The following is a 24,079-nucleotide window of genomic DNA, read 5'->3' as shown; positions in this document are numbered from 1 at the left end:
AGTGGTACAGAGTAATCCGCTACCTCGCCGTCTTCCCAGATCTGTCTCTTGACGACGAGGCGCCGCCATTGGGTCCCGGCTCCCGGGTCGGAGATGTCCCCATTGCCGCCTCTACGTCGTCTGCCGTGGTTGGCCGCGTCCAGCTCGCCCTTCCCAGTGGGTTCCTCCCCGACCTCGCGCCGGCGGTCTGAGGCGGCTGCGGAGGAGAGTGGGGAGAAGGAGGATGAGGGACAAGAGGCCGCCTCCCACCCTCGGCAGCAACACTCCCGTCCAGCAAGCTGACCTCTCCTCGCGGTTGTTGCTGTTGTTGTTGTTGCTGCTGCTGCTGCTGCTGCTGCGGCCGCTGCCGGTTCCCGCCGTCATCGTCCCCCACCTCGACCACGTAGCCGCGCTCCTGTTGCCGCCGCCGCCGTTGCCGCTGCGACAGTCTCCTCCATACGCGCGACTCGCGCATGGCGAGAAGCTGCCGGACCTGACTCGCCTGCGCGAGCTCGTACTTGCGCCGGTCCTCCTCTCCCATGATGCTCTCGACGGTTTGGGGCATGTACACCGCCACATCCTTGCCGTTGACGTTGCCGTCATCCCCATGCGGTCCCGAGAGACCACTGTCGAACGAATATCTAGAGTAATCGTTGTTGCGAATGTTTCTGTAGTTGTTACTGCTGCTAAAATAGTTCCTGCCGGTCTCAGCCTCGTTTAGGGAGATGAAGCGGTTGTAGTTGGTGTTAGTGTCCGTGATGGGCGAGGCGCTGCTCTCGAAGAAGGAAGGGGTGGCGAGGGTGAAGACGGAGTCGTCCGGGTGGTGGTACCACCCGGATGGGGTGCGCTCGGGCGCCGCAAAGCGGCCGTCGACTTGGTCTGGAGGGAGGAGGAGGGCGCCGCCGGTGCTGGCGCCGGTGTCGATGCCGGTGATGGTGCCAGATCTCTTGGTACTCCTGCTTCGCTTGTTCCTCCCGGTGTCCTCCTTACCCTCGTCCTCGTCTAGGTCGCCGTCGGTGTGGGCGCCTTGGGCGCCTTGGGCGGCGAGCTCGGCCTCTGCGCGTTTTTGGGCTGCGGGTATGAAGGACTCGGGCACGATGTTGAGGTCGTCGCCGGCCTGCTCGGCTTTTTCGATGGCCTGTTGAGCGGTGGTGTTCGCATCGGCCGCGGCTGCGTCGGCGCGCGGGCCGCCCCATGTGCGCTGGCCGGCCGTGAAGATGCCATAGACCATGTAATACCAGTTGAAGAAGGGATTGAGGACGAACATGATGGGATAGAGCCAGATCTTGAAACGGCGGAGCTTGGCGCCGAAGTATATCATCAGCAGCCAGTTCAGGCCGAGCGAGATGGCGATGAAGCCGACTGGTAGCTCGTTGACCTTCTTGGACGTGGTCAAGAGCGCGAGGACCATGATGAAGAAGAGCAGGGCGGTGGTGCGGATGGTGTTTTGCATGAACCGGACGAGGACCAAGATTGGATACCGCCTCCACAGCCGCCAATCGGTCAACATGCAAACCTCGTTGGTGATGAAGCCCAGGAACCACCTGCGGCGCTGCTTGATCAGCGACCGCACCGTCTGGACGGCCTCGGTCTTGCAAAAGGCGGACGTGCACATCTGGATCTGATACCGCTTCTTGGCGCCGATCATGAACAGATGGGTCAGCCAGCGGTCCTCGCCCAGGTGGTTCTTTGCAAAGTCGAAGAGGTCCTCGCACTGCTCAGTCTTGTCGGCAAAGTAGTACTTGGCCATGCGCCGAAAGGCCGAGAAGCGGAGCATCGTCAGGGCGCCCGGAAGGCAGGTGACGGCGCCGCAGCCGGACTCGACCGTCCGTTCAAAGAGCTGGCCGTGGACGTACTCCATATCCTGGAGGAGGGTGATGAGGCTGTGTTTCCTCGTCGTTGATGTGATGACACCCGTCATGGCCAGCATATCCCGCCGGTTGCCCGGGCTCAGCTCCATATCGTAGACGAAGTTCTGCAGGCAGACCCTGTCGAGGATGCAGTCCGAATCGATGAAGAGGATGAAGAGGTTGTCGTTCCTCTTGAGGTACTTCTCATAGACCTTGTCGATGAGCTTGAAGGTCATCTTTTGGCAATGCCGCTTCCCGCCATGGGGAAACCTCGAGACGGTGATGCGGGCGGCCTTGTACGTCACGTCAATACTCTTGGGGTACGACTCGAGCGTCAGCGGGACACCGAGCTTCTCGATGGCGTTGAGATACAGCTCGTCCACCTGGTCTCCGTCGAAGGAGAGGAAGACGTGGATACAGGAAGGCGGATAGTCGCAGTCGACAACGGAATTGATGGCGGTGACCAGGACGTCCGGCTCTTCCTTGTAGCAAGGCATCACGATAACGACCTTGGGAGCGGATACCTCGTCAAGGACCTGCTTAATGCGCTTCGTTCTCCCGAGCTGATGCGTGACGATCTGGTAGACGCAGAACAACCAGGGGATTGTCAGGAGACCGGCAAAACTCCAGAAAGCGAACCACTGGAGGAACGTGACCATGGCCGGGGGCCAGAAGCGGGCGATGATGCTCGGAAGTGGCAGCGTCACGACCATAATGGGGAGGAAGATGAACCTTTGTTCGACACATGTCAGCTGCCTGTTTGAACGCTGATCAAGCTTCGGGGGCGGCCGCGGAATACCTGAGCAGCGTAAAAGCGATTCCAACAAGGAGTGCCAGGACCCGAACGGTCCAGTGCTCGGCTTTGACAAATACCTTCCACAAACAGTAGAGGAAGGCGGCTATCCAGAGGACCCATTCGAGGAAGGCAGCAAGCATAATTATGCCTACGATGGAGGTGTACACGATCTGCCGACAGCTTCAGTCTCTCCCGCTCTGCGGCCCTGCGCATGAGATATGTCACGACTCACGTCCTTGATCGGCCATGTTTCTTCCACAGCATCCGCCGTCATTCTGAAGAGGAACGATCGAAAAAAAAAGTGAAGAGGCGCAAACGATGGTATGAGCCGCTCAAACGGCAGACGGCGTCAGGGAGACAGCAGTGATGATAAAGAAGGACAACGACAGCCGAGAAGTCACGCCGTGATCCATACATACGGGAAGACTGAGGTGCGTTGGCGCGTGGGAAGCTGCAACGAAGCGGTTGACGGGTAGGTGCACAAGCGAACGGCTACCTGCAGCGCCGGCGGCCAGTCGATCTCTAGTCCCCTGGTTCCCAGGAGAGCGAATCTCCTCGTATCTGAGAAAATATTTCCGGCGAGGGCCGTGTTTTCTATTCCAGGAAACCAGCGGGCTCGTACCCAGAGTGTGCGACCGCAGCCTTGCCCTGCCCAGCGAACATGGAACAGAGAGATGAGCAGGTGAGGAAAACGGGGAAGCTGTCAGTAAGGGGACGGCAGAGAATAACCACCTCTTTCTCATGACACAGCAAACCGCGACCTCACCGATCTGACCCTAGATCCAGATCCAGGTCCAGAACCAGAACCAGAACCAGAACCAGAACGAGAACGTGGACTGGACAGCGCTGATCATTCAAGCCGACATCGACGAACACGCCATCAACCGGTCAGCCCCAACCAGTAGTCGTGCCATGTAACCGTATACTCGCAGCATGCGGGCTGCGAGCTCAGGGGGCCTGGCAGGCCGGGCCGTCAATAGTGTATAATATCTGTAAATGAAGAGACACTTTAGCCGGTTCCCTCTTGGTGCACCCAACAATGATGTGCTCCGGATTTCGCCATCTCGCAAGAGCCGCGTCAAATGGCCGAGGTAGCATTTTAACTGCGCAGTTAATGCTGTGTAGCAACCCGGGTGCGCATCTGCCCTGACCTCTGGGCCTGGACGCTCCAAGTATGCGCCGAAAAGGACCACGTCAGGCCAACCACGCCGCCGGGTTGGGCCCGGATCGACAGACGCGTGTTGGTGGCGCGAGATCGAGGCTAGGGAAGTTCGGCAAATTTTGTTACGGTTCGCAAGGGCTTAGGTTGACGGTCGAGAATACCGGGCATGTAGTCGTTGCGCTGACAAATGTCCGCCTTCCCGAGCGAAGGGAACGGGTTGAACCTCACAGAGCGTTGACTAAGAACAACTCTGATGATCGTTTCCGGGTCAAGCAAGGGGGGTAAGGTCTGAACCTCGCACGAACTCGTAGACATCGGAAAGAGAAGACAATAGGGGGAAAAATTTATATAGAGAAAAACAATTATATCAAGACATGAGCACTCTCTCAGGCTCTGCAGAAGAGGAAACGAGCAAGATGTTTGAAAGACGCCTAGACTCGTTAACTTCAACAAGGCGATGGCACCAGCAACGCAATGAGAGCACGCAACAACAGCTGACAGCGAACCTAGAAGAGAAAAAAAAGGAGCAAAAAAAAAAAAAAGAGGAAACAATTGGTCCGGGAACTAAGATTCCATCGGCTGGCCCCGAAGTGGCAGCGTGTGCAGCAGGCGAGATGACGAGCTGAGCGCATCTGAGAGTGGATTGGGGACTCGAAGACATCGAGGCTTCCCGCGGCGTTGCCTCCCCGTTGGCACGTCGGAAAGGAGGACCGGCGGAAGGAACCGAGCGAAGAAAAAAAAGAAGAAAAAAAAAGGGTGTGCATTCCCAGAACCATTGCAGCACAGAGCAGAGCTTGTGCGAAACGAAACAAGACATGGCCTGGCGCCAGTACATACGTCGTACAGGCGCACCAACGAAACCGAAATTTGCAGTGAGAACCATGAACAATATAAAACAACCACGAGACAAAGTAACCTCATCTGCCGAGCGCGCTAGACCTGGCATTGCCGACTTCCGCCCACATTAGCACTAACTAGTGCGGAGCCGCACCCCTCGGCACCAACTCGGAGCCGCGGAGACGGAAGGAGGCTGCTGGAACCTTGCTTGCCTTGGTGGGCAGGAGGGCAGCCACAAAGCAGGCGCGGCAGATCTGCCGCCGGGTGTGGGTGTGGAGTCTCTCCCCTCGGACAATGGGACATCAGGTCACCCACAGCCGTTGCGTTCACGAATAGGTGTATGTATGTATGTATGTACATTCATACAGATTGTTTTCCCCAAACGACTTTTCCAGACTAGTCTAGTAGTAGTAGTATGAAATGAAAATTCGTCATCGCTTTGCGGGATATATATATAACCTTTTAACACTACATTCCCACACTGGGAACAACACGGCCGCTAAGACGGGGAGCGGTTTATCGGATCGGTCATGGGGGGCAGGTTCGAAGCTTCCCGCTCCCTTCTCCGGGGGGCCTCGAGCTATCCTGCTTTTCATACATTGTACCCTTGAATGTCTACGTGTATCATCTCCGTTCCGCCGCAAGTTCAGCCCGGCCGATTTTACCAACGTTGAACATGGTCACACGGCATCCGATCGTGTAGACTGGACGCTATCATGCACTGAACACGGGAGCCCCAAGAAAGGTCGTGTAAAATTCTGCAATCTGTTGTGTATCGCACACGCTATGGTCGTCTTGCCTAGCCTGATAGCCACTCGCTTTGGGCGGAAATAAAGAAAAAACCGTCTGCGAGCAGACTTATCGAGCGCGTCTCTTCAGGGAATCTACCCGTTCCGGGGACCACGGGTCCTTCACTCGCAGGCTGTCATCACGCAATCGCTAGGTCAAGGAGGACCGGGCTGGTAGGAGCTAGCTGCCCAAAGACAAATCTGACCTTCGCCCGCTAGACAGTTGCGTCCGGATGCTGGATGCGTCGTCAGTGGGCATTCACAAAACAACGCCCCCCGCCTCCCCAGCAGTATGATGGTAACCTGACTTGGTGACTGACGAGTCTCGGCAGGTTCAGCAGACGCCAGATAGGTCGAGTGTCTGTCTTCTTCTGCGGCCGAGAAGCCCGCATTCCTGGCAGCCAACATGATCTTCCCTGAAGGGAGCTGGAGTGCGCCGGTTGGAGTTGCCCGATAGCTTAAGTGCTTGCCACCGTCGAAAGTCATAGGGATTGAGATTCTTTGCGGTCCGTTTCAAGTCCTATTACGCACCGCACATGCGGCTTTTTGTCAGAAAAGCTCGTGGGGATTGAGGGGCTTCTCCAGGTGTAGAGCGTTCTGGGGAACTGTCCTCGACGTCTGCCCAAAGCAGAATCCCTTCATCGAGGTGCTAGTCAAGTTTCTGGTCCGCCACCGCATCGACGGGTTTGCACTTGCAAGACGTTTTGCCCTCCGTGCATTTGGAGCTCGATTCATTGAACGTTCGCAGGATAGCGTAGGGCACTTGCCCGCAATACTGAGAGTGTCACTTTCTGGGGGGTAAACATACCAGTCAACGTCGCTCAGTTGGAGTTTCCGAACCCGCTGTCCGCGCTCCTTGTTTGACCGAGGGTCGAGGCGGTTGAGGTGATGGTGTGTCAGACCTCTATCGTGACCTGCAGGGATATGGTGAGCAATGGTGCTTGGCTTAAGAGAAATTGGGAGCTATGTACCATCTGGTTCTTCACTCTCCCGTAGATCGTAGTTCAGAACCAGGTTCTTGATGCGCTGTTGCTCCTCCTTCGCCGCCTGCCGCTGGTTGATCATAGCAACGGCAAAGTTTGAGTCCGAGGGCAGTTCGACCGTTCGGGTCTAGGAGTGGTTAGCTACGTTAAAAGCACCGCGAGGGAGCTAAGCTCTCACTTGTTGACGGTTGCCCTTCTTTGTCAGCAGCGAGAAAGCCATTTTCCCACCCGGGGTCCCGGCACTGCTCTCGGTAGCCTCTCCGCTCGGAGCATCACGATTCTTGGGCCGGACGGGGAGAGGGAGATCGAACGGCTGCTTCGGCTGAAACTTGCGCGTCTCGAAACTTTCGGCCATGATCTTCGCATATTCGCGGTCAAACTCGGCTTCGAATTCGGGATCGATCTGCTCTTCTTCTCTGGTGACGACGATGGCTTCTTCTTCTTCTTCCTCTTCTCCCCCAGACTCATTGCCGTTGTCGGCCTGATCCGGCTCAGCGTCCTGAGTGGTCGAGCCACCGTCAGTCTCTGCCTCTGATGTCAAGAGAGCGGATTAGGGACTTGCCTCAGCCTCGACCTCGCCATCCTCGGAGCCCGACTCGTCATCATCATCCTGGTCCCCGACAGGCTCGTCGTCGCTAGATATTCCGCTTGTTTCATCGTCCTGTTCCACAGCCTTGTCCAGGCCAGAGGACTTCTGATCCTGGGCCATGGCAAGCTGAAACACCTTCGTTGCTTCCTCCAAGTTAGACGCCAGCTTCCACTGAGGTCTGGTCAGGGAAAATATGTCCTGAACGAGAAATTCAATGTCCATGGGCAGCGGGTTCTTGGTATAGATGTAGTACTGAAAGAAGGAAAGAAAGTAGTCCAGTTTCTTTCCGGCGGCACCCTTGTTGAAAAACATGCCACAGGTTTCGAGTATGGTCGAGATCAGGCGAATGCGGAAGTAGTCGTCAGGCTGGTCAAAGGGGTTAATGCGACCAGGGATTGGTGGGCCACCTTAAGTCTCGAATTAGCAAAGGAACTTGCGTCTCGACAGGACGGGTGGCATACCGTGGCCGAAAGTCATGATCTTGTACATGACATCAAAGATCACGGGGTGCTCGAGCATTCGGTAATTATAGAGTTCTCCTAGGTATTTGACCTCGGCAATTCGGCGCTGATTGAACTTGAAGTCGTTTTGTTCAAGACCAAATGCAATGGACTCAATGACGGAGTCGATGACGCCGATGACGAACTCGGGATGGTATCTGTTGAGAGCACTCAACAGGATCGCAAGGAGGTGAATGTTGCCGAATTTGACCTTGTCTGGCCTGGAAAAGACCTTGTGAAGCACGGCGACCACCTATCCAACCAAGGTTAGGTAAATGCGGCACGCAGTGCAGATTTGCAGGCCGAAAGCAAACATACCTCCTTTTCCTCCCAGTGCAGCCTGCGGATCTGCCTCAGAACTTTGCTATAATTCCTCTTGGTCAGGTCTGAATACGCGACCTTGCGGATGAAGAGCTCCATTGGAGTCCTCTCCTTCTGCTGGATTGCTGGACGCTGCGGCGGATCGACGTAGTACACGGCATTCTCGATAAGCATCCTCTCAGCCGGCCCGATGTGTTGCACCGACTTTTTCCGCTGAAGCGTCTCGAGGAACGTTGACATGCGAGGAGAGGTCTCCGGATTCCGAAGGAGGTACCGGCCGCAATTCTCGAGCAAGTGGCAGATGATCTCGATATTCATACGCGAGAAATCGTCCAGACTGACCTTGAGGCAATGGAAGACGACGTGTTCCGGAACAATGCCGAACTTGGTGAGTTCAGCGAGGTAGCGGATATTGCTGAGCCTTACTTGACCCAGAAACTCCTTTTCCTTGCGCCGCTGCAGACTTCGGAACTCGGAATCGAGGTACTCCACGAGCCCCTTTGGGATGTCGCTCATGTATTGGCCAAGCGTGGCGACAAGTCTGGCCCAGCAGGGGAGGAGATCGCCACGGCCCTTCGGCACATCGGTCAACGCCTTGATGAGCCGGTTTCTGGAAGCCTTCGAGTTAAGGTAGCAGAAGTCGATGGCTGTCTGGTCGGCCGCTTCCTTGGTTGTGAGGTCCGGCAGCCGAGAAAGCAGCGCATCGACCTGGGCCCCGATCGTCTTGTTCGCGATGGCCACCGACTGATCGTCGGCGGCGGTGTCGGCAGGTTTGGGTGCCTCGGCCTGTTCTGAAGGATCGATCTTCTTGCCAACCTGCTCGTCTGCGTCGGCCTTCTTCTTCTTGACCTCCTCGAGGAGGATGTTAGGAACCTTGCCCCTGAGGTCAACAAGGTTCTCATAAAAACGACGCTCCTCTTCGTCTTCCCAGATACCGGCGCCGTCTCCCTGGCCGCGCAGATACTCTCCGGCCTTGACGATGCCAATGGAGCCGTTCGCGCCACCGGAAGCGTCGTCGCTGTCCTTCAGATCCGGCATCTCGGCACCAATGACATCGGCAATGACCTGGGCGTTAGCAACGAGACGCTCCTGGGCCTTGACCTGCTTCTCGAAGCTCGCCTGGCGGTCCTCGAACACCTCGCCCGACTTGACATAGGCCTCGGCGTTCTTGCGAGACTGGTTGTAGATGGCCTTTTGATCTCGAACGAGATGGCCCTTGACGTCCTCGAAGTAGCGCTTCAAGACGTTTTTGAAGCGCTCTTGCAGCTCGGGCGGAGCAAAGGGAGGATCTTGGACCATCGCTTCGGGCTCGCCCTCGTGATCCTCGTTTGCCTCCCCAGTCTTTGTCGCACCATCTTCCTCGACGGTCTTGCGACCCTCTGAACCGGCGGCTTTGACGCCGAGAATATCCCAGCTGAATACCTTGACGAAAACGACGAGCAGCGGGAGATTGGCGTGCTCCCGGTCATGGTTAAGAAGGTCCTTCAGGACTTCGAGGGGGAAAGGCTCGGCGGCACCCCCCTTTGCGGACGAACGGGCCTTCACCTCGGCCTGCTTGCCACTGGTCCCATTCGTAGCATCGTCCGGGCGTTTGATGTCGTCGAGGGTGCGCAGGACATCAACAAGCCACAGCTCAGTCACAACCCGTAGGAGAACCCGCTGCCTCGTCAACCGGTCCTTTTCCTCCTTCTCTCTCGCTTCCGAGCTGAGGGTCTTCAAAACGCTCTTGTCTGGCGTAGCCATCGACCTTCCGAGGAACCAGCCCAGGTACGATGTGAATTCGGCGGGCCCAAAGCGCTGGTGCAGGGCGCTGACAATCTCGACACCGGCTTCAATCTCGCCTGGGGACTTGAGCCGGCACAAGCCTTCATGGCAGGCCGATACAATTTCGGAAAGGTACTTGGACAGGCTGACGGTCTTGATCTCTTGGAGGAAGGTGTTGAGGGTTGCGGGGGAGATGGCGGTTCGCAGACGCTTGATGAACGCGGTGTTCTTCTTCATGGTCGAGTCGAGGGAGCTGGCGACGGGGAAGATATCTGGGCGGAATGAGGCTATTAGCAGTGGTTCATGGGAATCCAGATATGTCCATACTCACCCTTCTCCCCGTTCCAAGCTCGCGCGTTTAGCACGCGCAGCTCATCTGGGACCACGAGTTAGCCATGTCAACCAGAAGAGGCAGTGCACATGATGGTCGAGCATACGCCTCCTTGCGCGATTCATGGCGGGCCGTTCTCTTGGTGTATGCAGGCAGGATCGGTTCTGCAGCGGCGATGCATCCGGAGTTCGAGATGCTAAGGGTTGAGAAACCGGAAACGACAATCCCCATCAGCAATGGTAGGCATCGGTGACGTGATTTGCAGAAGCAGCCTCTAGAGGCACCGTGTTAGAGACTCCTAGAGCGTGCGGGAAGCCAGCGAGGTTGCGCTCTCAAGGTGCCAGTTGCAAGTGATATGAACACCGCGGTGATTGAAAGTTGAAGGAGGTACGGTGAACGAAAACGAATTGGTAGTGGTCAGTTTTGGTGGATTCCCTCAACCATGCACGCATTAAGATTGGGCCATTAGGCGCGTTTTAGCGCTTCGGGCGGTGGTCGACTCCTCGACTCTCTCGGCGAATTGCCCCGCAGTGCACCAGCCCCGCGCTGGCTTCCAAGAATGGCTGCGAGCTTGCCTTGCCCCGAGGTTTGAGGACCTGTAGGCAACTAGGGTTAGGGTAATAATACCAACCTACTTCCTTGTAATCCGCGCCACAGGTTGTCACCTCTCCCGCCGGACCTAGCACCACCAGCGCAGCCCTAGCGCTTAATTTGCTACCGCATTAGGTTGTCATAGATTTGGAGTACGAAACACTTCAAGGTAGAATGGAACAGCAGAACTAGGAACATGGCGCTCCACGACTGAGAAAAAGAGTTTCAGAGCATGTTCAATTCAGGCAGGAAAGGAACAGGGCATTCCAGGTTATTTCTCTAAGGATAGCAGCAGAATGAGGTGGGAATCAGGTCTCGGGTAGAACTCTATAAGGAAAAACTGCTAGTTAATGTGTTGCAATCCGTTTCCTGTTCTCGAGATGGTGTTACGCCGACTTGACCGACGCCTTCAGCATTGGCTGCTGGCGGTCCACACGAACGGGCAATTGGTCTCAGGTCTCAGCGTTGGGTCGCGGTTTGTGCCTCTTGTGAGCTATGGCGAGTTAATGGTTAGTTTGAAAAAAAATCGATTCTTCTCAAGTTGCAATCACGAGGTCGAGTTACCATGAAAGGATGTGTCTGGAATAGAAGAGAGGCAAAAGGATAAGAAGAGAACGAGGAACTTGTATGTAGCCGCGATGGGAGCGAGTCTTGGCAGGTGTCTAGGTCCAATGTCGGCTGGTGACGAGCCGAGCCGGGATTGGCCCGAGCGAGCCAAGCGCTGTGTGTGTTCAGCCCTTGCTTGATCTGGACTTTGCTGCGGAAAAAAACCCCGTCGTCCCACATCGAAAAGCCAAGGATCGCCGATAACTAACAACAGCAACCACACCCGTGGACTAAGCTCTTCCCATGCTGTTAGTGTAATCGATCTACACTATCCAGAAATGGCAAAGCAGCACACGCTCCAAGGCGTGGGGGTAAGTTGTATGTTCAGTATATACGGATACGAAATACAGATTACATAGTAAGTTTTTACTGCCTCAAACTCGGAAGTCCGACCTCTCAATTGGCAGCAACTCCCCTCCGTTTGCAGCAGGACATTTCCTCGGTCCGGAATGAGAGAATGCTTCCATGCAAGTGTCCTTCCCAAACCGCGGCTTTATACTTTCGGTCGTGCGCTGCCAATCCATCCTGGCAACGCCGTGGGTAGGCAGATCGAGCATCTCCGTCGACTTTTCCGGGTGGGCCGCCTTATCGGACGGCCTGATTTGCGGCATGCCTCATCGCCGCGAAACTGCTCACTGCTGATAAGACCTGCTGCCGCAGTCCGCCCATTCCTGTGTCTGACGCGCACCGATCGGGGCATGTCCGCGGAAAAGAGACGATCCTCTCCACTGAGTGGTTTCCGCCTTTAACGGATCGAGCAAACATAGTTGTTAGTAGTAACACGCCTTGATCTCCGGGGCTCCTCCTCGGACGACCGGGGACCGCCGGTCAGGGTGAGTGGGTACACCACACCACACTACACGATACTATCGCGGATCGTCGTTGTCCCTGTCCCTGCTCTCTCACTCAGAGAACCGCCCCTTGCCTTCCCCCAGGCCATGTTTCACTCCCCATATGGCGTCACGGTGTATATTCTACACAGAGCTGGAGCCAAGGTAGGCCCACCGTACACCGCCATGTTTCAAAGTTTCTTCGCCGTTGAATCTGTTATTCGTGTAGATCAAGCCATTGCCGGTTGCCGATATCATGCAACTCCGGTCAGGCCACGGAGAAGCCATGCCCGCTACGGGTTGATGTTCCCTTTCATAAACGGGAATAAGACGAAGTGCGCGGCCGGAGTTGGGAGCCCATACCCGACCTCGATGCTTTCCCCGGTTCTTCCATTCCCTAGCACTAGCTATTTCAGAGTCTTCGTGCCAGCTCTTCCCCGGAGGCCCCTGGGACCCCCCACCCCCCCCTTCTCCTGGCGAGAGTGCACACTGTCTTTTCGTACAGTCTTGGTCCCATCTAGGGGGCGGTTTTCCCTTCTTTCGTCCCCATTGTCCGTAGAGAGAGTGTTGGGTCCGACCGCCTACCGACGACAACGGAGATGGCGCCCTCGACGACCTCCTCTTCTTCCCTTGAAGGGTCCCCGATGACCTTCCCATCACACCTGCCGCCAACCCCTCCGCTGCAGGAATTCGACGAATATCAGAAACTAGGTCTCAGCCTGCCGACAGATGGCCTCGGACGATCCGTCCCTCCGTACCCTCTCCCTCCGCCGTCGAGGCGGAACAAGGTGCTGCCCGAGGACCTCAAAACGCCGGATGACCACGTGGAGCGGGACCCCCGCCTGATCCGGCTCACCGGAGTCCACCCCTTCAACGTCGAGGCCCCCCTGACCGACCTGTTTGACGAAGGCTTCCTGACCAGCAAGGACCTACACTACGTCCGCAACCATGGCGCCGTCCCCCGGGTCGAGGACTCATCCGTGCTCGACTGGGACTTCACCGTCGAGGGCATGGTCGCCCACCCGATCACGCTCACGCTGCGCGACCTGATCCGGACGTACGACCAGGTGACGTACCCGGTCACGCTGGTGTGCGCGGGCAACCGGCGCAAGGAGCAGAACGTGGTGCGCAAGACCAAGGGATTCTCGTGGGGTGCCGCCGGCCTGTCGACGGCGCTGTGGACGGGCGTCGCCCTGCCCGACCTCCTCGCCCGCGCCTCCCCGCTGCGCGGTGCGCGGTACGTCTGCTTCGAGGGCGCCGACCGCCTGCCCAACGGCTGCTACGGCACCTCGGTCCGCCTCGGCTGGGCCACGGACCCGGCGCGCGGCATCATGCTCGCCCACCGCATGAACGGCGAGCCGCTGCCCCCGGACCACGGCAAGCCCCTCCGCGTCATCATCCCGGGCCAGATCGGCGGCAGGAGCGTCAAGTGGCTCAAGCGCATCATCGTCACGGCGAAGCCCAGCGACAGCTGGTACCACATCTACGACAACCGCGTGCTGCCCACCATGATCAGCCCCGAGGAGAGCGCCGACCTGCCCGACGTCTGGAAGGACGAGCGGTACGCCATCTACGACCTCAACACCAACAGCGCCATCTGCTATCCGGCGCACGACGAGAGGGTGCCGCTCGGGATCGGCCGCGGGGACGCGGCGACGTACAAGCTGCGGGGGTACGCCTACGCCGGCGGCGGCAAGAGGGTGACCCGCCTGGAGGTGACGCTCGACCAGGGCCGGACGTGGATGCTGGCGACCATGTCGTACCCGGAAGACCTGTACCGGCTCGCGCCCGAGGGGGAGATGCTGTTTGGCGGGAGGCTGGACGTGTCCTGGCGCGAGACGTGCTTCTGCTGGTGCTTCTGGTCGCTGGACGTGCCGCTGTCGCGGTTGCGAGACGCCCGCGACGTCATGATCCGGGCGATGGACGAGTCCATGATGGTGCAGCCGCGGGACATGTACTGGAGCGTGCTGGGCATGATGAACAACCCATGGTACCGGGTCGTCATCCACAAGGAGGGCGACACGTTGCGGTTCGAGCACCCCACCCAGCCGGCGCTGATGCCCGGCGGTTGGATGGAGCGGGTCAAGAAAGAAGGGGGCAACCTTACCAATGGGTATTGGGGCGAGAAGGTGGGCGGCCGGGACGCGGCGCCGGCCGACGAGGCTCCCGCCGCCAAAGAGATCAGCATGGTAAACGAGAAGGTCACCCGCCGCATCACCCCTGAAGAACTCCGCCAGCACTCGGGCGAGGATGAGCCGTGGTTCGTCGTCAACGGCCAGGTCTATGACGGCACCAAGTTCCTCGAAGGCCATCCCGGCGGCGCCGCCTCCATCATCAACGCCGCGGGACAAGACGTGAGCGAGGAGTTCCTCGCGATTCGTAAGTTGCCCTCCCTCCTTCCTTTCTCCACCCCTTCTTCCCTTCCAAATTTATCTCGGCAACCAACCCTGACACGGCCCAAAAAAAAAAAAAAAAAACGAAAAACAGACAGCGAGAACGCCAAGGCCATGATGCCGAGTTACCACATTGGCACGCTGCCGGCCTCGGCCGACCTCTCCGAGGAGCCCTCGGAAGAGGCGGTCTCCTCCTCCGCTGTCTTCCTCCAACCCAAAACCTGGCGCCGCGCCCTCCTCGCCTCCAAGACGGCCGTATCACCGGACACCAAGGTCTTCCACTTCACCCTGCCCTCGCCGGCGCAGGCCGTCGGCCTCCCGGTGGGCCAGCACCTCCTCGTCCGCCTGCGCGACCCGGTCACGCGCGAGGCCATCATCCGCGCCTACACGCCGCTGTCCGAGGGCGGCGAGGTGGGCACCCTGCGCGTGCTCATCAAGATCTACCGCGACTCGCCTGACGGGTCGCGCAAGGGCGGCCGCATGACGCAGGCGCTCGACTCCCTGCCCGTCGGCCACCCCGTCGAGTTCAAGGGCCCCGTGGGCAAGTTCGAGTACCTGGGCGCGGGGAGGTGCGTCGTCGGCGGCCGGGAGCGGACGGTCGCCCGGTTCGTCATGGTCTGCGGCGGGTCCGGCGTGACCCCCATCTTTGCCGTCCTCCGGGCCGTGGCGAGGGGCGAGCGGGACGAGACGGCGTGTCTGGTGCTCGACGGCAACCGCGGGGAAGGGGACATCTTGCTGAGCGAGGAACTGGACGGGCTGGTGCGGGAGAGCCGGGGGAGGTGTAGGATTGTGCACGTTCTGAGCAGGCCGAGAGACGGGTGGAAGGGGTTGAAGGGACGGATGGATAGGGCCTTCTTCGAGAGGGAGGTTGGCGCTCCGCCGGCTGAAAGGAACGCGATGGTATTAATTTGCGGGCCGGAAGGCATGGAGAAGGCAGCGAGGGAAGCATTCTTGGGGATGGGCTGGGATGAGGACGATCTCCTTTTCTTTTAGTTTAGCATCATTGACATGACATTGGAAGGGCGACGTGGCGGCGTTGGCAGGCGTCGGGACAATGCATGGTCTTGGTATTCTTGTTTTTATTCTAAGAGGGGGGGAGGGGGAGGGGGAGAAAAATGTAAAGAAAAGGGCACAGCCATGATTCATGATTCTCAAATGACCGACCACTCTGGCGAACTCTTGGGGCCATGAAAGAAAGTCCTCAACGTTGAACCGCACATCAACCGAGCTGGGGTGCCGTGAAGGAAGGGTGAAATGGCGCCGCAGAACTGATTTCCCCGGAGATACTCAATCTTTAGGCGGAGACTTCCAGTTTAGCTTGCTTATTAACCCAGCTGCTTGCATCTCCGGCGCTGTCAGCCGACAATGGAAGGCACCGTGTAACGCAGAGCACGATTTGGTGTATTTCATCCGTATAAATAAAGAAAAGTGGGCTGGAAATAACTAGGCCAGGTACCTTCGTTGCACATCAGTCACGTGACATTGCCTCGTCCCGCTCAGGCTCCCGGCCCCAATTGGAGCCCGCGATTGGGCGATTGGTGGTAGGCAGAAGCTCCGACTTGGGGAAGCAGCAGACGAGCACTCCCCGAGCGAATTCCCGCTCTGCGGCAGCAATCAACCGCCAGCAGAAAACGAAGAAACGAAAAAGAAGAAACCGAACGGGAACGCTGCGGAATCATTTTTTTTTTTCGCAACGATGCGCGCGACCCTCCGCCTCTTCGCCGCCGTCCGGCCCGCGGCGCGCTACCTGGAGCCGGGCACCCCGACGGGCCTGACGGGCCTCTACACGCACGCCTCGCCGCGCTCGACCCTCCTCTACCTCTACTCTACGACCCTCGAGAAGCTCAAGGCCGTGCCCGAGCACTCGGTCTACCGCCAATCGGTCGAGGCCCTGACGAAGCACCGCATGGGGCTCGTCGAGTCCGTGGTGCCCCCGGGGTACGACGAGTGGGCCGAGAAGGCGCAGAAGCTGCTGAGCGAGCGCCCTGACGAGTTCGACGTTAAGGGGAGCGACAGCGTCGACGGCGCGCGCGCCATCAAGGTCGAGCGCGGCGGCCGCGCCTTCGTCGTGCGCCAGATCCCCCAGAAGGAGGACATGCGGTACGAGGAGTGGGACGGCGAGCAGGACGAGGGCCCGGAGCTCGAGGGCAGCCGGACGCTCGAGGAGAGGCAGGATCTCAGGCACATTTTCGAGCGGAAAGACATTTCCGATGTCGACCACGTCGAGTGGGAGCCGGAGCCGCAGCTGACGGCCGACCAGTGGGTACTCGGAGGTTGCCGCTCCAACGAGCAGGTGCTGATGCAATGTTTGATGCAGAATCGAGGAGCTCGAGAACAAGATCGGCGCCGGCCTGATCGAGGAGGTCATCCAGGTCGCCGAGGGCGAGCTGAAGCTGGTTGACACCATGATCGAGCACAAGGTGTAAGTACCGTCACCTATCGAGTGTCTCTTCTGTCGGGCGTGCCGGTTGCTGACAGGTCTCTCTAGCTGGGAACCTCTTGAGGAGCAGCCTGCTGAGGGCCAATGGGTCTACTTTGAGCGGAAGCCATAAAATGGGAGATGTATTGTACATCAGAAACTGTACATAAATAGACTCGATGCACGCCCAGCCCGCCCGGGCATAGCGTTCAGTTCGGGCACGGTGTTCCCTACCTATCCCTTACAGCACGAGGGAAAGGTTATGGTGGCAGGGGTGTAAGATACCTATGGAATAGGGCAGAATAGTCTATAGGGCGATATTCGGAAGAGGCTTGGAGAGGCTTAGAAAGGGGCAAACACGCCGGGTTTACGTCGTTTAACCGTTGATTCCTTGCGCGAGATGTATAGGAAAGTGTGTACTTGTGGCGGTATCAGATTCAGATCTTGTCATATGGAGGGGATGAGAGTCTCCATTTACTACCCGGCCATTCAAATCTTTCACCTTCACCTCACTTCTCACTGTAACCAAGCAGAGCTCGCCAATGCTACCAAATTGAGACGCTATACGCTTATCAATAAACGGCCATTGATTATGTCGATGAGATTATACTCTGGCTCCACGGTGTGTTGTAGTGTGAGGGGGGGGAGGGGGGGGAGAAGCCAGGTTCCGCCAGCGACGACCACATGTCAAAGCTCTGAACCCGTCATCGCATTTTCATTGATCACTGAATGAATCGCCGTTTGGTTAGGCACAAAACTCACCATCACGAAAACAATATTTCTGCGTCTTAATACCGCGCAACCGATTGAATCACGCTATATTGGGAAAAGGGAGAGAAACAGGAAACTTCAAAAAAAAAAGAAAAAAAACTTACACAAAAGGGAGAAATGATGAACAAGCCCTCAGTCGCACCCGACCGCAAGCGCAAACGCACCCCCTCGGACCCAGTCATCAACCCTCTCTCTCACCCCCCGGACACTCTCAGGCAATTCGCCATCGCCGGCTACCCGATCCACAAACCGGTCCCGTCCAAAGCCTATCCGGGTTTCCCTCACCGCGCCCCGCGGCCCCAAAGAGCGCACGGTGGTAGCGGCGGCGACGACGACGACGACGACAACGACCGCAGAAATGACGGCGGCGATGGCCACCTGGACAATACCGATGACGACGCGGGCCCGGCGTCACGATCTCGATCCGCCGCCGCGGCAAGCGACGCCGATGGCGAACAGGAAGACGACGACGACGATGACGACGACGACGACGACGACGATGGAGGGTGGCGGACGACCGACGGCGAAACCACCGAGGCCGAGACGGACCGCTCTCGCGGCGGCGCCACGGACGGCGGGAGGGAGTCGAAGCGCCACGGAAGGGGGAAAGGGACGGGGAAGGGGAAGGGGAGGGAGAGCCGGGGCGGTGGGGAGGTGGACCGGCTCGCGCGGGCCTACCGCGCGCGCGTCGGGTGGCTGACGGCCGTGGTCCGGCGGTGCCTGGCCGAGGGGGACGTGGCGACGGCGAAGCGGGCGTTTGGGCTGCTGGTGCGGGCGCGCGTGTACGGGCGCAAGGTGGATCTGCGGCGGGAGCGGTACTGGGAGATGGGCGCCGAGATCCTGATGCGCGAGGGCGAACGGACGGCCAGGCGGCGGGAGCTGGCCGGGGAGGAAGAGGGCGGGGGCGATGCGGGGGGGCCGGTAATGGAGGAGGAGGAGGAAGAAGAAGAAGAAGAAGAGGAAAACGAGGAGGCCAGGGCCGCGAGGTTCGCCCGCCTCCGGGCGTACTACCAGTACCTCATCCAACAGTACCCGTATAGCAAGCAGCATCCCGGCACCGCTAGCAGCGTGATGGATTTCCAGGTGGCCCTGTTCAGCGCCGAGATGGAGGAGGCGCACGCTGCGCACAGGAGGGGCCTGGAGAGGCTGCAGCGGGGCGATGGGTGGGACGGAGAGGGTGATGATGAGGAGGTGGTGGTGGAGGAGAAGGAGGAGGAGGAGGTCGTGGATATGGATGAGCCGATGATGGACTACGGCTCGGAAAGACACAAAACGGGCCGGGAGCATGAAGCGGAGGAACACCTGCGAGGCCTCAGCCGCCGCGAGCTCCGAGTGCGCGACAAGGAAAACGATCTTCGGCTCGAGGCGCTCCGACGGATGGAAGACGTCGCGCAGCGGATGGACACCGTCATGGAGACGTTGCCGTTCGCTCGGGACCATGAGCTGCTCAGGTTGAGGGCCATGGTAGCGCTCTACATTGGAGATCTGTGCGTGCCTCCCCCACCGCGGTCAACGCGGGAGGAGGAGGAAGGTAAAAAAGCGCGGGCTGGTCAGCGCACGAAAGCGAAACGCCTCTTGCGCCAGATCAAGGAGGCCGGCGGAAGGCTAAGGGAAGATGGCGAACAGCTTCTCGAGTCTCTGGTGTCGGATGACGAGGATGACACTCCAGACGAGGGTCAATCGGTGCTCCCCATGTTCTCGTCGATGCAAGTCTGACAGGGTCGCCGACGGCTATCGTACAGTCTCGATATGTAACAGTCAACCACTTCTCGCGAGAGCGTCCCTGCGACTGCAGCCCCGAATGTACTGTACACTCCATGCAACCTCACGCGATAGTCGTGGCCACACCCTTCTCCTTCGCCCATCGCTGGTAAATCAGCGCCCGATTCCCGTTGCCCACCACTACGCACCATTCTCCCTCGGGGCTCCAACCGACCTGCCTCCCTACGAAACCCCCTTCAACTTGCACGGTGCGATGGGCCTTGATCTGCCCCACCGGATTCGACAGGTCGTACATCTCTGCCCAAGCCTGCAGCGTCTCCCTGCTGTGGCCCAGCCCCGTCACGCTCTCCGGGTCCGGACTGGCCGAGACCATCGACTCCTTGTCCCCCGCACCGCTCCCGGCACCGCCACTACCGCCCATGACAAACGACCTCAGACTGGTTGTCCCGTCGCCAGCCGCGCCAGTTGCCGTCGCCGCAGTTGCCGCCTTCTTCCCGCCCCTCTTGACCATCAGCCAAGCCGGCTTTTGCACGCCGCCCTCGCCAACCGACGGCCGGCCGGCCTCCCTGGCCTCCCGCAGCTCGGCCATGTAGCGGCTGTACGACCCGAACCGGGCAAAATCCCAGAAGAACGTCTTGGACTTGGCGTTTGCGAAGGCCAGGATTGGGTGCTTGCCGGGGGCGTGGAACATGCGAAAGCGCATGAAGAATTGCACGCCGCAGTCTGGGGTGTGGAACTGGGCCAGGCGGGTGAACATGGCCGGGCGGGACTGGGACAGTGTGGGCGCGAAGTAGGAACGCGTCTGCTTGGCCATGTCGGTCGGCGTGGGCGCGTCAAGGGGTCCGGGGATTGGATCGGCCGAGGAGAAGCCCTCAACCTGCCAGAGCACGATCGTGTCTTCGTGGCAGGCGCGCGAGAGGATGAGATCGCCGTGAAAGGCGACGCTGAGTGAGCGACCGGAGGTTAGACTTCCCTCTCGTTCTCGTGTAAAAGGGAGCGAGAAGGAGGAAGAAAGGAAGGGGGGGGGGGGAGGGGAGATTCAAGGCAACGAGGTTTCTTACCAGTCAACAAGGTTGTTATGGATTTCGGAGGAGGAGAAGTGGGGATATTGTATGACGATGGGGATGTCGATGTGTTCGGTTGGGAATTCGGGGAGCGCCCACTGCGGGCTGTCAGTTGGACGTGATAAGAGATGAGGTACCAGCATCTATCTTACTAGGTTGATGACCTGATCATGGCCGGTAGATAGGAGATAGCGGCCGTTATCGTGGAAAGCCTGGTAAGGTGTTAGCGCCGACGTAGGCGGAATGGCAATTAGGGATGATTCCGGCTTGGAAGCAGACGTACAACACTGAGCAGGTCGTAGGAGTGGCTTTCGCCGCCGAGGATGCAGACGCAGGGTTGCTTCTCGTGGGCCGGCGCGAGGCTCCATATCCGTATAGTCGTGTCGTCAGACGCAGACGCTATGATGAGCGGATTAGCTGGTGAAGTGACGATGTCGTTGATGCCCTAGCCCTGGTCAACTTGGTGGTCTATTGGATATCTCACGGCTTCCTTGGTCATCTTACACCTCCATGGCCGACGAGCGTCTGGTCATGGTCAGTCTCTGCTATCTTAGCCCCAAGGAGACTTGTGGACGAACCTTGGCCAACTTCCCCTGCTTCACATTGTATATCTTGATGTTGGAGCTGGTGCCGGCGACGCAGAGCAGTGGTTCGTTGGTTAACGGGTCTTTTGACCAGCAGCTAGCGCAGTTGGCATCGTCCTAATGGCGTGCAATCGTCAGGGCTGCTTGATCGGAATGTACCTGCCGTATACCCGCAAAGACTTACGCTATCGTCCCTGATGAGCTGGATTATCTCACAGGGCTGGGCATCCCTATCCGTCTGGTTCAACCGACAAATGACAGCCTGCGGGTAGACACTAGGTTTAGTCGCACTTCTCAAACCTAGCGAAGCCGCTGAAGCCGCAAAACCGGGTCTCTTCTTACATGCTTCTTGCTTGTGGCCGCGAAAACCGGCGGCGCTCCCGGACGGTTGTATGGATAGAACTTGACGTCGAAGAACTCGGCCAGGTCTTAAGTATATCAGCATCGCCGCCTTTCTGGGAGAGGAAAATCCAATGCATGCATACCCTGGCTCGCTGCTTGATCATTTGGGGAGAGGTATTTGTAGTCATCCTGCGAAGGGGGTATAGTGAGCACTCTGATCTGATATGGTTGGCATCGAGGACCGAACCTGAAACAGAAAAGATGCACGCAGCCGTGGAAGCTCCCACTCAGCTAAATCGGCCGAAGGCATGATGTATTGATGAGTGTCAGAGTGGTTCCTTCTTGTTTCAAATTAACTGGGTGAGTCTTTCATGTATGGGCCTAAGGCAATGAGCACGCTGTGGGGCGGGAAGGGCGTTGCGATGTGCGCTCGACCAAGGTCGTGGTTGACTATCCCAAGCCAGGCTTGTAGTGCGTACGAACGATGAGTTGTTGCGAAGATGGGGCGTCGCGACTTCGATACTGAGATAACTGGAACGGTCTGAGCTATGCAACCTCCAAGTAGGTAATCACTAGCTCGTCGTTATGAACCAAGCGTTATGAGGTTCGGTGCCCCCTGCTCACTATCAAAAATAAAGTGGGTCCAGAACTTTCAACTCACTGAAGTTGCAGTACAGTCGCGTCGCGTCGCGACTTATATGTTTGACCCCAAGGTCAAATGTGTAGTTCTGGTTCTTCAGCCTCGGAAGACTTCCAGTGCTCAGAATAATGTTCCTTTTCCAGTAACCGCACTCCCGGATCCTCAGACTGCTGGAGAATCAATGTATCATGCCTCTGTGGATGAAATTGTCCCTCAAATCTGCCCTTTTGGACTGCCTGGCGATACCTCATCACGAGGAACGGACACTACGGATGGTCGTGATTGAATTGTTATTCTCAGCGAAGTGTATCACCTTCAGGTGTGATGAGAGTGGTCACACGACTGATCGTAACGTCGACGGGTTTGTGCTTATGGGCGTAGAAACCGATGCCCGGGGTGCTGACCTGGGAAATGCCATCTCATATGGAGATGTATGACCTTACTGCTTGACAGCTGGAGTTGCGTTCCCTGCGTATGAAGTAAAACCATGCAGGATGAACTCGCTTTGGACGTGGGGGGGCCAAACTATGCCTTCCCTACCCCCTCAAGTAACCAGCATACGTCTGTCTACGTCAAGGCGACTTTGGCATGCCGCCGAGCATCAAGAGTTGTCTGCAGCTGACGGCTTCTCGCCGGAGTGCACATCAACTGTTAATCGCCCTATCAGTATGTACTGCACAAAGCGCTCTACAGGCAACTTTGCAATCGCTCGTGTAGGCCTCTTCGAAAGCGCTAAGTGGCCAACCCCTTGTACTCCGTAGAAGCCTCCCCATCCTACTATCTACCCTCTACGGAGTAGTTGGAATCAAATCCAAGGCAATACTTGCAATCACGTCGAGATCAGGTGTCAGCCGGGGCAACGGGACCTTTCACATGAGTGTCGGTTGGCTCAATTCTTGGCCAGATGTCCAAGAAGATGGTCTAGCAACACACCGAAGAACCGAGAATTGGGCTGCCGGTACGTTCTGGCATTGCTTTTTTTCCTGTTCAGGTTCTGCTAAGAGCGAGTCACACCCTCGACAACCTCATTAGTTATCTTCGCTTCGCTTGCGCCGCTCTTGTCATTGCGGATGTTGCCCGGCGAATCAAGGAATACACAGACGTGGGAGAAGCAAAAGCGCAGATCTTGAGAAATCTAGAAAACCTGGTTAATGAGGGTAGAATCCCGTAAAGCGCCCAATAGGTTGCACTGAGAAAACTGCACCACGGAGAATGCCGCAACCCAGCAGTCCCGAAAACCTTCGGAGTTCTAACAGAGCCCGCCAAGACGAACCCCAAGACCCGCGCCGGGAGGGTATGCTTTCAGTGGCCTGCAATGGGTGTTGCTGAGACACTCGAGCAACTTCCAGGAATTCGTTAAGCCCTGCTCCCGTGGATCAACACCACGAACGTCTTTAACTACACAGTACAGTGTCAACGGAGAACGTCCCCTGTGTAACGGGATCAAGACTTGCATGGTTGAGCAGTCAGAACGAACGGAAGCCGAAGCGGGAGCAGCACCCCAAGTTTGTCCGTTCTCGGGGCCTGGGGCTGCGATGGTGGGGCAATGATCCTCGCCAGGGGCCCGGGGAGGGAGGTTGCAGCCCATGCGGGCCCTGACGATCATGCAGACGAGTGGGATTCGAAATTTCGATAGCTGCAGCCGACCGGAACCCAGGAATTCGGCAGAGAAGACAGTTCACGGTAACCTACCTACCAGGAGCTCACCCGCACATTGAAGTAGTGTTATAAATTTCGAGGGAGTTGAATCAACCGGCGTGCCCAGCTCGCCTGAACGCGTGCACCACGAAGTAGATGTCACAGGGGCAACATCCACTACTAGTACGAAGTAGACCAGTGGGTGTTCTGAGACCCTGTTCCACAGAGGCCAAGCCGGTTGCCAAGGTCGCGTAACCAGCAGAACATGCTACGCACGTATGTACTAGTATGTACTCTATGGTCTTGGTAGAGCAGGCAATAGGCGCCGCGAGAGAGGGATATCCACACACAAACTAATGGCAGAAGAGTGCAAGAAACGCTAGTGACTCCAAGTAACTAACGCGGCTGCAAGGACCACGGTACTCTGGGCCCCGGAGTGATGTCAGACTCTCGACGGTCCAGGCCGGGAGGAGGGCGAACGGCTCCGCCCACCCTCCTGCTTTTTTACAGCCTCTCGGAGTTATTAATTCGGGCTCACAACTTGTAGCGCACATATGTAAGCCAGGCCAACAATTTCAT

At 57.9% G+C, this 24,079-nt stretch overlaps 7 protein-coding genes across 7 annotated transcripts; 3 read left to right on the top strand and 4 right to left on the bottom strand.

The window, feature by feature from the left end:
- Nucleotides 1-19: 19 nt before the first annotated feature.
- P884DRAFT_244209 (glycosyltransferase family 2 protein) lies at nt 20-2,899 on the bottom strand (the record flags this gene model as incomplete). The annotated part of the gene is made up of 3 exons (XM_069440360.1): nt 20-2,561; nt 2,629-2,795; nt 2,858-2,899. The coding sequence occupies 3 exons, from the start codon at nt 2,897-2,899 to the stop codon at nt 20-22; spliced, it is 2,751 nt and encodes a 916-aa protein (XP_069297377.1).
- A 932-nt stretch (nt 2,900-3,831) lies between these two features.
- P884DRAFT_260076 (uncharacterized protein) lies at nt 3,832-4,610 on the bottom strand. The gene has a single exon (XM_069441402.1). It carries the CDS (start codon nt 4,602-4,604, stop codon nt 4,155-4,157), a length of 450 nt encoding a protein of 149 aa, XP_069297376.1. The 5' UTR covers nt 4,605-4,610; the 3' UTR covers nt 3,832-4,154.
- A 1,234-nt stretch (nt 4,611-5,844) lies between these two features.
- On the bottom strand, nt 5,845-10,287 carry P884DRAFT_260073 (armadillo-type protein). Its single transcript, XM_069441401.1, has 9 exons — nt 10,007-10,287; nt 9,901-9,945; nt 7,803-9,841; nt 7,446-7,737; nt 6,958-7,391; nt 6,574-6,894; nt 6,384-6,522; nt 6,221-6,326; nt 5,845-5,932 (listed from the first exon to the last, which is right to left on the bottom strand). Exons 1-9 carry the CDS (start codon nt 10,023-10,025, stop codon nt 5,926-5,928), a joined length of 3,402 nt encoding a protein of 1,133 aa, XP_069297375.1. The 5' UTR covers nt 10,026-10,287; the 3' UTR covers nt 5,845-5,925.
- A 2,239-nt stretch (nt 10,288-12,526) lies between these two features.
- P884DRAFT_270081 (uncharacterized protein) lies at nt 12,527-15,313 on the top strand (the record flags this gene model as incomplete). Its single annotated transcript, XM_069442321.1, has 2 exons — nt 12,527-14,306; nt 14,415-15,313. 2 exons carry the CDS (start codon nt 12,527-12,529, stop codon nt 15,311-15,313), a joined length of 2,679 nt encoding a protein of 892 aa, XP_069297374.1.
- A 703-nt stretch (nt 15,314-16,016) lies between these two features.
- P884DRAFT_300103 (ETC complex I subunit conserved region-domain-containing protein) lies at nt 16,017-16,872 on the top strand (the record flags this gene model as incomplete). Its single annotated transcript, XM_069444738.1, has 3 exons — nt 16,017-16,579; nt 16,638-16,742; nt 16,809-16,872. 3 exons carry the CDS (start codon nt 16,017-16,019, stop codon nt 16,870-16,872), a joined length of 732 nt encoding a protein of 243 aa, XP_069297373.1.
- A 535-nt stretch (nt 16,873-17,407) lies between these two features.
- On the top strand, nt 17,408-19,280 carry P884DRAFT_308197 (uncharacterized protein). Its single transcript, XM_069445148.1, has one exon. The coding sequence runs from the start codon at nt 17,628-17,630 to the stop codon at nt 19,224-19,226; it is 1,599 nt and encodes a 532-aa protein (XP_069297372.1). The 5' UTR covers nt 17,408-17,627; the 3' UTR covers nt 19,227-19,280.
- P884DRAFT_244199 (WD40-repeat-containing domain protein) lies at nt 19,197-21,794 on the bottom strand. The gene is made up of 10 exons (XM_069440359.1): nt 21,470-21,794; nt 21,366-21,411; nt 21,223-21,308; nt 21,065-21,142; nt 20,875-20,997; nt 20,801-20,821; nt 20,580-20,741; nt 20,449-20,508; nt 20,294-20,394; nt 19,197-20,176 (listed from the first exon to the last, which is right to left on the bottom strand). The coding sequence occupies exons 1-10, from the start codon at nt 21,530-21,532 to the stop codon at nt 19,336-19,338; spliced, it is 1,581 nt and encodes a 526-aa protein (XP_069297371.1). The 5' UTR covers nt 21,533-21,794; the 3' UTR covers nt 19,197-19,335.
- Between the last annotated feature and the right edge of the window lie 2,285 nt (nt 21,795-24,079).

Source organism: Thermothelomyces heterothallicus (genome assembly GCF_042370625.1).
Source record: "Thermothelomyces heterothallicus CBS 202.75 unplaced genomic scaffold P884_scaffold_12, whole genome shotgun sequence".
In the NCBI taxonomy this organism is placed as follows: domain Eukaryota; kingdom Fungi; phylum Ascomycota; class Sordariomycetes; order Sordariales; family Chaetomiaceae; genus Thermothelomyces; species Thermothelomyces heterothallicus.
This window is presented reverse-complemented; position numbering and strand designations above follow the sequence as displayed.